Source organism: Pleurodeles waltl, chromosome 11, assembly GCF_031143425.1.
Source record: "Pleurodeles waltl isolate 20211129_DDA chromosome 11, aPleWal1.hap1.20221129, whole genome shotgun sequence".
Taxonomy (NCBI): Eukaryota; Metazoa; Chordata; class Amphibia; order Caudata; family Salamandridae; genus Pleurodeles; species Pleurodeles waltl.
In genome coordinates this window covers 28,434,644-28,446,885 of record NC_090450.1, presented here as the reverse complement: position 1 = coordinate 28,446,885, position 12,242 = coordinate 28,434,644, and the positions used below count along the sequence as shown (strand labels likewise).

The window sequence follows — 12,242 nt, the reverse complement described above, 5'->3', positions numbered from 1 at the left end:
AATGCCCACTTTCTTACCATCCCCTCCTTCAGAAGTGCTAGAAGTGGTGGACGGTCCTTCAGCTTCATTGTGGCTAAACTCTGGAATTCCCTCCTCTTTGTCATTCATGCCACAGATAACGAGCTCTAATCCCCTCAAAACCTGGCCTTTTATGAACTAACTTTTTAGAAAGTACTTCTTCCTGTAAAAGTCTTACTGTTTCACTAGAGCTGAGATGCCTTAGGGTCACCATGCGCTCTAGAAATTCTATAGTATAGTATCATTCACACAAATGAAAAGGAAGAAAAGACCAAACCCCTGAATTAATAGCCCATTAAGTATCTGCCTGGCTCATCTTAAATCATTTAGAGTATGGAGTACATGAGAACCATTTATTGCCAAATGAACAGGTAGCTTTTGTGCCTGCTATTCTACAATCGATAATATCTTATGTTTACAATTCTTGCGCAAAAGTATGAGTGAAAATGGCATATGAAACTGTACCGTGTATATGTTGATGTTAGTTGTGCATTCCAGCACGTTGACCTCTAAAAGGCATGGCAAAGATATAAAGATTTGTACAATCCTAATTATCTGCTACATGCCCTGGTAAATCTGCATACCGGCAAATGGTTATCGCTTATGACTGGGACTAGCCTTGAACTAACTGCTAAAATCCCTGGTTCATGCCTTATAACAGGGCTGTGTTCTTGCCCAATTATTATTTTCACTTTATGCAATTGACTTTCCTACATTTGTAAAAAAAAGTAACTGTTAGGCTGTCAAGAGTTTTCCATATTAGTGTATGTTATTCATAATAATGGTGTGGCCTATCAATAGCAGTCATCTGGAAATTGATAATCATTATTCTTACTTTGGAATAATATTTTCTGGTAACCAATCATGTTCAACCCATATAAATCACGGAGCGCTAAATCTAACTCTGTTGAACAGGCTTTGCTGCATTTTTTAACTCTATGCAAGAAAGATGTTATTTCATTATTAAAAGTTAATATATATAAAAAAAAAAATTCAGCCAAAGCTCCTTATGGCATTCGAGCTTAACCACTACCTACTTTAGGTAAAAATGGGCAAGGTTGAATCTCAACTATGAAGGGCTTGATTTAGAATATGTTGGCCACCCCAGTTGAGTGTAGAATGGAATCTAAATTAAAAATTACGTGTATTCTCAGGTAGTACGTTGTCTTTTTTCAGTTGCTGAAGGCCCCATACACTTTTGCATCATTTGGCATGACTTTGTAAGTGATGCTGATTTGCAATATTCGTTTTCTAAATTGTTCTTTGGATCTATGAAAGCAAGAATAATAAAGATTTTAAACAGCCCTGCAACATAACACTTTTGTTGAAAACATTTCTGGGAGCACACACACACTGATAAAGCCCTTGGTCATTGCATAAATATTTAACAACTGTACTTTAATTGCTCTTTTGTGAAACTGGGTGAACCACAGTTTTAATTCAAATGGAATAAAGATCATGAAGGAAGAAAACTTTGTGAATTTTTAGCTAGGGAACATACAACAGGTAAAACATCTGGCTCTCCAACACCAATGGTTTGAGGCTTCCAGGCGGTTTTCTGAACTGCGAAATACAAGACCTAAATCATGTACTTTTCTATTGTCCTGGTTAATTTTTTATTTTTTTATTTACATACACGCTGAAACACTCCATTTTTTATATCAGTCTAAGACTGTTAACGTCTGTTATTGATGGTATACATTTTAAAAATGTTTTCTTGAATTGTAATGCAATGTAATTGGTTACATAACTTCTGTTTTGTGCATGCAGTGTAAAAACTATTAATAATAAATTAATGTATTGAAAGCCTACCTTAAATGGCCTCCACTCAGTTACTATATTATGTCTTTATTTTGCTTATTGATAAACCCCACATATATATTCATCCGGTATGAGTATATAACGAAATATGCTATTTACACCTCAAAGATGTACTTTTCTATTTTACCAATCAAAAAGAAAATATATGAATGGGCAGAAGATGCTAACCGTTTATGATCCATGCTGTATGGGGTGTTGAGTATAAAGCACAGAGGCTGGTACAGGAGAGAGGCAAAAGCAGGGTACCAGTGTGTACATGTATGTTTATGTAGGTAGTGTGTGCTATTGGTATAGCCTGAACCCAAGTGAAAGGCAGCAGAGCATTGAATAGAACCAAAGGCAAATTTAAAGTTAAGCAGTGATTGAAGGGGTAGATGGGTTCTATAGAGGTAGTCTGTTTCTTTGTTGTGATGTTATGCTCCTTAAACAGGTGTGTCTCCAGATCTAGAATACATTGGAGCTGGTTTGGGCCGCCTTGAAGGCTACTGGGATGTTGAGGCTACTGGGATGTTGTTCCACAGCGGTAGAGCAAATCTATAGAAGACTTGTGTCTTGCTTTTGCACTTCGCATCCAGTCTGATGGTGTGCTGGCTAAGGTCGTGTTGAAAGCCGCTGGGGTGGCAAGCTGGTCAGCCATCTAAGGCGCGGTGCTAGTCATGGAACCTTTGTAGATGATGTAGCTGGTTTTGTAGGTGACCTGCAACAGGATGAGACTGAGCATTGCTATCAGGGTGGGTAGATTAGTCATATTTCAATAGGCCCCTGATCAGATGTGCAGCAGTGTGTGGGCTGCCCTTAAGAGAAGCTAGTGTGGAGAATGCAAGGTCATGGAGCAAGGTGTTTCCACCATCCAGATGCAGCAGTATAAGTGCTTGAATAGCACTTGCGACATTATTCTCTGGGCGGAACTGCTTAAATTTGTTTAGCAGAAAGATCAGGCTCTCTTATTTATCTTGGTGATGTCATCCTTTTACGTGAGGTCACGTCAGCATGAATCTGAGTGACTACACATTTGGTGAAAGTTGGGGTTTAAGTCTGTCCAGGAATGTCGAGGCGGGTTTGTAGATAGTATACTGCACCAGGCACTCCTCCAAAGCATACTTGGCCACTTGGAGAAAATCAGAATGTCCAGATAAAGACACATTGGTGGGAACACTAGAGTGGGACAGGGGCTGGCATACAATAGATGTAGACTATTGTAATACCACCCGGGACTCCACAACAAGAGTAATCCCGGTATTTAAACAATTATTCCCTAGTTCTTAAATTCCCAACAACTTCATACCAAATATTAAAACTTTACATACACTTCATCTCCCATCTGCAAAATTACCAGTTTGTAAACATGGCAAATGTACGTTAGGCCAGTGTGTGTTAAGGCCGGTCAAACCGGGAGAAAGAAAACAGCATAGGAGCCCAGCAATTTTTGGCTCAAGATCACAGTGATCTTTTCACATTCAGAACTGAGGAATAGAAACATAGATCAACTCTTCTGGAAGCTGCCCGAAGAGTGTGCAGTGGAGGTGCATTTTTTGTGATGACTTGGCAAACAGGTTGATCTCAATCACGGCACCGCAGTCTGGGAGAGTGGTTACTCAAATGGGTTTTCTTTCAATTATAGTATGTGAATGAGATAGATTTGTATAGCTTGATTTTTAGCAATATTTACTTTCATGGATTTCTGTACTTGATATAAAAATCCAGAATCCGGTGGTTGAGCCTTTTCCTACATTGCACCTGAAGAGTGGAACGACCTGCCTCTGTACATAAGTGCCTCCTTCTCACTTCTCGAATTCTGCAAGAAGCTAAAGCCCTGGCTTTCCGAGTAGCTCTACCAGGCCCTAGCTTTAGCTAAACTCAAACCTGCTCAGCGCCAGGATACCCTCCTGCGTGATAGTGTGCTCTACAAATCTGCATAACAAGAGCAGGATGGAGACAGGCCCTTTAGGGAGACCTTGCATGAGCGTGGCAAGATCTCCATCTGCAAACACCTATTCCTAAACTCAATTTCACACATTTGTTTGTTTTCACCATGTAGCCCTTGGTATCAGTGGGGATGCCTGCAGAAGAAATCTTTAGTAAAGGGATGACCACCTGCCTCCCTAGACACAAACCACAGTAATATCAATATTTTCTAGATTCTCTTTCAAACGCTGCTGGCCGTGGCATGAGGCTTCTAGGTGCCAATGATCTGGTGGAAACATACAGGACAGAATAAGTGACTCACTGAGAATCAAATTGTTATTTCATTAACAAGAAAGACAAGGCCCTACCGCTAGGCGTGCCACAGGGGAACAAATCCCTCAGCGACCACTGTTGTTCACCAGGCCGTGAAATTCTTCCCATGCCCTGGGCAAACCACAGACAGACAAGAAACACAAAAAATGGGGTGGGGGAGAAAGAATAGCACTTAGGATCCTCATGGCAATGGTACCCTGTGTTAACAGTGAGCAGAAACATTCAGTTTGAATTCATGATAGTAATATACATTCCCACGGTAAAAAAGAAGGAAAAGTTACTTACCTATAATCGTAGTTCTCCTTCATGTGAATTTTTGTTCAAGCCGTAAGCTATGAGGTTGTGACATCTTACAGAAGAAGTCCTTTACAAGTATCTCTTTTCAGCGACACTATGATTTCAGTGGTATTGGCCAGTTTTGATAAAGTTCCTTTCAGCAGGTAAATGGTACTGCGACGTTACAACACAGGATGAAGGAGGAAGTGGGAGGACCAGAGAAGGACCCGGAGGATCAGATTGTTTCCTTTAATTATTTGGTGTCTATCCTACTTACTGTTCTCTAATGCTAATGAGAAAAGCGTAAAGAGCACAGAGGGGGAGGGCGGAGTTGGGATACTATTGATGGTTATGATTGTTAAGACATATGCAAGAACTATCACTCTAGTGGTCAGTGTCAATTTATTTATATCTTCTACATTTTTATAAAGAGTACACAAAAAAGTGTGCCTTTCAGAGTCAGGGAAAATCTATTTACTCACAAAAGAAATTCTGGCATTGTGCTGTCAGAAGCCGTATTTGGTGTCTCATACAGATCACTAGAAATTAGTATCCTTCTGTCCCTCATATCCAAAGTGACCCTGGATTTCAATATTAATCAAACTATAATCTTGTACACATTTTAATATAATCCAATTTCTGCACTAGGGAGATCCCTATATATTTGGAGTAGGGATGGAAAATAAAATTGCCAAAATACGAAATGGGTGAAATCAACCCTTTATTTAAATTCACTTGTGGAGTGAAACTGGTGGGCAATCAGTCTAGTGAAATGGGAATAGTTTGGGTGTTTCATGCAGAAATATTCTCACTGGCAAAATTTGTTCCACAGAGAAAATGACCATGCACAGGTTTGTCCTGAAATTTCTGACTTGCATCCTGTGTTTTTTGCTGGTGGCTGCCAACTGCAGATTAGCAAACTTTTCCAGAGTTGCACTGTTATCCACTTACTATGAAATGGAAAAAAATATGCTAAGCTCTACTTAGGGGATTCTTACCTTTTAGCCTAGTCAGGAACAAGGATTAAGACAGACTAGTGTGTGGGTTTAAAGGCACCAAAACAATCCAATTGTCGATATTGCCTTGGTTGATCTATGTTATCACAGCCCTAAGAGTCCCTTTCTTAGTAAGCCCGAATCTCATTTTATTAAGGAAAAAGCTGCAAGTACAGCCTTACTACAAAATATACAGATCCGAGATCTTTTGCAAGAAAGGGACCTCGCAAACAATTTATATATTTACAGGGACCTAGTTAAAATTTTATAAGAACATGTTTTGCGTACCGGAAGTGCCATCTTGGGGGTGTCAGGAGTTTGCACCCAATCCTCAAACTGTGATACTGTAGGTGGCAAAGAACATCTATTCCACGTTGGTGCTAAAGTTTTAATTTTTCAACCTTAGCCCATTCACAATTCAACTCAAATTGTACTTATGGGGTTATAGCTTCATAGCATGTAAATGATCTAAAAGTTTATTCCTGTTAATTTGAGCTACTGCAAATTGAAGGTGTTAGAGGCTGAGGGGGGCTTTTCAAGGCAGGGTTTATGGTGGGACATTCCTTAATTGTAAAGGTGCAATAGACCGTGGCTCTGTTACCTGTTAAAGTTGGGAGATAATGTCAATGGTGTGGCAGATGGAGATTGGCCAGATCATCAGACCAGAGTTAAACAACTACCATATTCTTTGGGTGTAGCAGGTGCACTTACTATTATTTTAACTACTCTTGGGATCTGGCCTAACCTCACCACACCAAAAGTAGCTACCACCTCACCTTGGGATAAGGTACAAAAGATGTATAGGAGCTAGTGAAAAAAATTAACAAGACAAGAGGCTGCTTCCATTCAAAGTACTTTGTATCGCTATAGAATAAACAGTAAAAAGGAAATCATAAAAGGGAAAACTAAATAATACTTGATTTTTGCCTCTTTCCAAGCGTTCTGTGAAGAAAAAAAAAAAAAACACACTGCTCAGCCCAGGTAAGACTGTCCCCTAATTAAGCCAGCAAAACACACAGGAGCCATGAACCCAACAATCCTAGTAAAACTTTTAGTCCAGCACATTCAAACTTCAGGAGATACAGACCAAGTTCCATTCTTAGTACTCTATTCCAACAAAGAAGAGTTTTTTCCCAGCATCTACGTTCATTAACCTAACATCCCTTAAGAGATTCCAAGACTGAAGCAGCTGTGCCATAAAGAGCTGCAGGGATACACCTTGCCTCGTAAGCATTCACCGAAGAATTTTGGGACTATAAACCATGGCTTTGTTGAACCTGGTCCGCCCGTTCATAACTCCAACAGCATCATTACTCTGGACCATTTCTAGGACACCCACCAGTCTCGTGTAGACAACACAGAAGTACTTTTCATCCATTGAACACAAACAAAAGCTGGATGCTAAATTTCAATGAAGCACATTTCCGTCCAAAACAAGGTCTGAGACACATTCATTTTTAGGCCATTAAAGCGACAATATAAGTTTTGGCCCTAGCTGTATTCAAGTCCAGTAGGAATTCTGTCTGTTTAAGATTACACATTGATTTCAGGGGTATGTTAGCTTTGGAGGAATCCATTGTGCTTCTACTAACAGTACAGAAAGGTCACAAAAATAGAAGGAAAGTAGCATGGGTGCTAGTGGTGATCTCACTAGCTGCTTCTCCATTACTGCTGATCTGAACCCTAGTCCACGTTAAAAAAAGGAGGCTTCTTGTAAGGGACAAGAGAGTTGGCAATATCAACATTTCAACCAGCTCCTTCCCTAGGTAGGAGCAGTTCACTGTGTCAAAAGCTTTCTGTAAGGCCAAAAAGCAATTAAATAGGTTGTCATCAACACTGACGTGTACAACGTGCCACAGTACATAGGGTGGGTGTGCAGTGCCCAGGCGAAAATGTGCACATCGACAGAAAATAAATCTCTCTCTTTAAGCCATTCTTCAAGACAAGACTGCAATAACAGTGCAAAGACTTTAGCAGACAACTTCAATAACGAAATTATCCTGCACAATGCTGTGTTACTCTTTGTCCCGCATTTTAGGTCTGGCTAAAGGCAGTTTATAGGCCTGGAAGAACTCTCGTCACCACCCAACACAACATACATGTACAGAAGGGGGCTTTGGGTCGGTCATCGTTTGATATTGGTCTGCCCGGGCAACCCCCTACAAGCACTTGATTGCAGGCAGTCCATGATTTTTTTTGCACCAGACCATGGCGTACTGCGGATGCTTACTATAGCAAAGTAGCTCATCTCCATGACTGCTTCCTCGCTCAGCTCTTCCTCAGTGCATAAACTGAAGGATACTCCTGAAGCGCTGCAACAGCTCCTGTGACTCCCAACTAATTTGCTCCTGTAAGTCGAAGAGCCTAAAGTTCAAGTCAGAGTTCTTCTGACATCATAAGAGCCCACTTCTCCTCCTCCGTCAAAAGACCAGATGGACCCCAAGTCTGCATGTTTTTCTCTCTCTGGAGAGCAGCACGAGCTCCAACATTGCACGTGCAGATAGAACACAGGTGGGATCCGGCAGTTACTCATTGTAGTGCAAGTGAGTTACACCAACCACCTTTCCACAAGCAAGCACTATGACATTAAAACCTGAAGAACAGGTGACTTACCTTTAGTAACTCTCTTTCTGGTAGAAACTCTGTTTAAGCACAGAATCATCATCTTCTGAATATTCCCCAGGCTTCAGACTAGACATGGAAACATTTGAGCAGTACCTCTGTGTGCCGGTAAGGGGCACCATTACGCTCTAGAAATGAAGTGCTGGGCCTTACATATCACCCTCCTGCTCGCTATTATGTTGCTTTCAAGGCTGCCCACACCGCCAGATGTGGAGCCCCAACACCAAATTGCCTTCACCAGTGTGCAGATTCCTAGACTTGAGATCTTATTAATGGGTAGAGCCCAAGTTGCAGAAGTGGGAGGATGGGAGAGTTGATGAAGAATCAGAGGTCCAACAGAGTCTCCACAAGAATGAGAGAAGGTAAGTAACTAGTTAGTTTGATAGAGACTTCAAATCGCAGATTCCTCAAATTTTTTATAGATAGCCAAACAGTACCAAGTTAGAGTTAGGTCTGTAATTTGACTCAAATCAAGAATTTCTGCAGGACTGATAGCCAACATGCCCTTCTTGGTGAACCTTGCTGTCTATACAGTAATGGTTCGTGAATGTATGGAGCGATCCCGCACTTCGCCGCCTGCCAGATGCCCAAGACAGGAACAACACAAACCAATGCTGTGGTAGCAGATCTAAATGCACAGTTCGATCCAACGGAGAGGGTCTCTTTTGCACAGCAATGCCACAAAGAGCTGATCTTCCACCTTGTGTTCTTTGGGACAATCTACGTAAAAGCTCAGTGTTCTTCTGGGATACAAGTGATGGAGTCTCTCCTCCTTAAAGGGGTGAGTTGGAGCACTGAACACAATTGGGATGATAGTCGGACATACATGGAACTGCATGACAATTTTTGGCAAGGATAGTTGCGTCTACAGAACCAGTTTGCCTGGGAAGAAGATGGTGTACTGCAGGTTAATATCGAGCCAAGGTTCTCTCTTTTCGCTGAAGAGGCCTTGTGCTACCTCCAGGTATAACTGCCACTTGTGATCCGCTAGCGGTTATTAATTCGAGCTGGTGGTTTCCGGTGTGGGACACCAGCACTTATTAGTGAGGACTGGCACTTATTTTTCTGCCTCAAGCATTTACTGCAGCAAAAGCCTCATATGGGAAAGACGGGCGACAGGAGTTCGCTGTAGTTTGGAGATGGTTGATGACTACCTGTAGAGAGCCTGCCTTCAACAGCTATTCGCTGAAGTAGGCAGCCAAGACCTAGGAAAGTATGAGCATCTTGAATCTTTCCTTCCAGAGGAAAAGAGTTGAGGGAGCACAGGTCTAAAATAAGGTGAAGACCACCATCCTTCCGTAACAGAAAATAGTGTGTGAATAACAACCACAACCTACTTCTGGAGCAGGCACCCTCTTGAAGGCCCCTTGGGACAAATGGGCCTGCACTCCCTTGAGTAGGACAAACAGATAGTCCTACATCAGTCGCTCTATGGACAAGGGAAAGTGTAAATGAAAGGTAACGTGTATCCCTTCCAGATTATCTTCAGGATTCACCTGTCCGACATGATGGTCTGTCAATCCAGCATGAATCGTCTGGCCCTGCCTTTGGCTGAGTAGCTGTGCGCCACAAAGGGCATGCTAAAGGTGTTTGGCAGGTTGGGCTGCGGGGGGAGCAGGGGATTAAGCAGCTCGCTCACGCGGACTACGGTGGGGCAGAAGCTGCAGCATTGAAACTGCTGTGTACCCTGCTGAGGCTGAATTGGCTGACGGCATGGGGTACCTCATTAAAGGGTAAGAGAAGCTAAGCAGATGTTTGTCTTGGCTGGAGCACTTCCATTACCACATTGGTTTTGACCTCTAATTTGGGAAGCTGGAGGTCAAGAACTTTGGCTGCTTTATGCTTGACCGCGGCATAAGAAGTGCTCTAGGCCACTGGCTTCTTGAAGATCACCATAACTATTTTCCTCGTAATATGGTTGCCCAATCTCATAACCTGCATCGTAAGCATTTTCCAAATCCATGGCAAATAAGGAAAGCAACATATATGTCCTCTGTTTTGGGGGTGGGAAGTCGAGTGGGGGAGGCAGTGCCTCAATGAAAGCCAAGAGAGGCCGTAGTCGAGGTCGCAACTGCACCAGCCCAGGGTCAGAGAGCACAATGGTCCCTTCGTCCTCCGAAGGAGTTGGCATTTTCACCTATTCTTTGGGAACCGGTGTGGAGTGTGGCACTGGAGACAGAGTTGAAATGGGAGCCGGAGGAGGCCCAGTGGTGGAATCAGAGGGTGCAACTGAAGCAAAGGGTGGTACCTCAGACGGACTGCCTCTTGGTTCCTTGGGGCCCAAGAGGGGCTTCTTTAAGGATCCAAAGAGTCTGAGCAGAACTCTTCAATCTGCCTTGGTGGTGCAGTCAGCCCCAGAAACTTGGTTGTGCTTTACAAGTTGGAGAATAGGCTTCAATGTCATTCTGCTTCAGGAGTGAGGCATGGTGACACCTTGGTGCCTTCTCAGGAGTATGGGAGTCCTGCTTAGATTTTTTGTGTGTTTTTTTTCTTCAACTTACTCATTGAGCATGATGACAACCAACCGTGGGACTGAACCTTGCAATTACTAGTCCTAGACCGATCCTTTGACTTGGATCAGTCTCGCTGCACAGCCTTCCAAGAGCTCCGCAAAATAGAGCTTCGCGTCGGGGTCATATAGCCTTCGGGTTAATGAATACACAGTCACTGCAGGCCTTAGAGTTGTTGCTCAAAACCTGGCACCACAGGTAAACCTGATGAGGCTCTGTCACAGACATTTGTTTGCAACAGTACTTACCGGGTTTGAAACCTATCTGCTTGGACACTGAATTTTTTACTTTTATGAAGTAAATGGGTCTCTAAGAAGTAGCTCTAGTTCTGCGTCTGGTGGCGCAAAAAAACAAAAAACAGGGGAAAAAACAAATACTTATCTTTGTGTTCACCTCAAAGGCAATGTTCTTGAAGCTGCAGTTATTTCAACATGACATTCAGAAAATCACAAACATGTTGCATCAATTTCTAGGATGCTGCATCTTAAAACAAGTGGGTTAACATTAGCCCCTGTGATGCTGGGGGCCCGAACTCCAGAGTGCCCCCTCAGCACAGTACTCTGTGCACAGGTGATAGGCCCCTGACTGGGTCCAGGTGGGAGGTGGCCCCTGGGGGTGGGAGTCTTCATGTACTTTGCAGGGGGACACCCTCACGTTTCGTTACGCCACTGCTTGAAACCTAAACACCTAATCCAGGGTTATTTAACATAGTTCCACTAGAATCAGAACGATGTTGGAGTTGTGAAATAACCATTGACAACGTAATGTACGTTTATTTTAAATTGACTATAAAAAAAAATATAAGGCTAAAAATCTGTACTGGATTGGGCCATCCTGAACCTCTGTTGGATTTCCTTGTCCGAGCTAAACACACACATAACGAATACAAAATGTACTATGCTATATAACTGCCACAAAATTTGGCTTTCCTTGCCACATAACTTAGCCAACCCGATCACATGCATTGTCCTTCAGTACCACATAATTCCAGTGCCCATGGCTGCAGACTGGATTTGTCTTCATATGCATAAGTCTCCTTAGTTCAACCATCAGTACTCTCAATACATGGTTATCACACTGCCTTAAACAGATGTTAATAAATACAAAATAACTTTGATTGGAAAAACAAAATATGTCTAGCTTATTAAATGAAAATGCAACTCAACCCTATTGGGTTTGCTAATGTTTGTTGAGGACTGGCAAACTACTCAGGTAGTATGAACCTGCCCAGTGTGCATCACATGAAACACAAATATTGGAAAAGCCAATATGTTTTGCGTTTCCTTTTTTTGATGAAGTAGTAGTGTCATTCACACTTGCAGGCCCTTGCAAAGCTTCAGTCAGTCAGAGTATTCCCAATGCAAGTAGCACTGCCTAAGTCAACTGTAGCCGGCTAGTCTCCCAGGTATCCAAACATGCTCAGCGACCCGCACGAGGCAGCGGGGCACACATAAAGGCAACCTGGCAAAGCAACATGCTTCTTTGCCTGTAAACCTATAACCCCACTGGTGTTTTTGTTGCCTGGTAACAAATGGATTTGCTTAACCCCGCTAGCGCTAGCATAGCATACATGTTCATCAGGAGAGGATGAGAGCTATAAATATAACTTGGTATTTCACATCACAGCAGAGAAGAGCAAGTTACACTGTTAGGCTTTGAGCCAACCATGTTATGGGTACCACTGGACGGTTGGGTTCTAATATGATTTAATGACAAGGTATGGATGTCTAGAGATGGAAAATAAGTGACGGCAAGTCATAAG

At 42.5% G+C, this 12,242-nt stretch overlaps 1 protein-coding gene across 3 annotated transcripts in view; it reads right to left on the bottom strand.

Annotated features, from left to right (window-relative positions):
• Nucleotides 1-12,242, bottom strand: part of EIF4E2 (eukaryotic translation initiation factor 4E family member 2) — an 84,760-nt gene that overhangs the window by 16,399 nt on the left and 56,119 nt on the right. The window contains exon 7 of one of the 3 annotated variants that reach the window (XM_069212894.1): nucleotides 4,113-4,188. The exons of 1 other annotated variant lie outside the window; for it this stretch is intronic. In XM_069212894.1, the coding sequence (XP_069068995.1) occupies nucleotides 4,143-4,188 (46 nt within the window). In that variant the 3' untranslated portion in view covers nucleotides 4,113-4,142. Of the gene's footprint in view, nucleotides 1-1,160; nucleotides 1,288-4,112; nucleotides 4,189-12,242 lie in introns of all 3 variants that reach the window. One more of the 3 variants, XM_069212893.1, reaches the window with a different exon arrangement.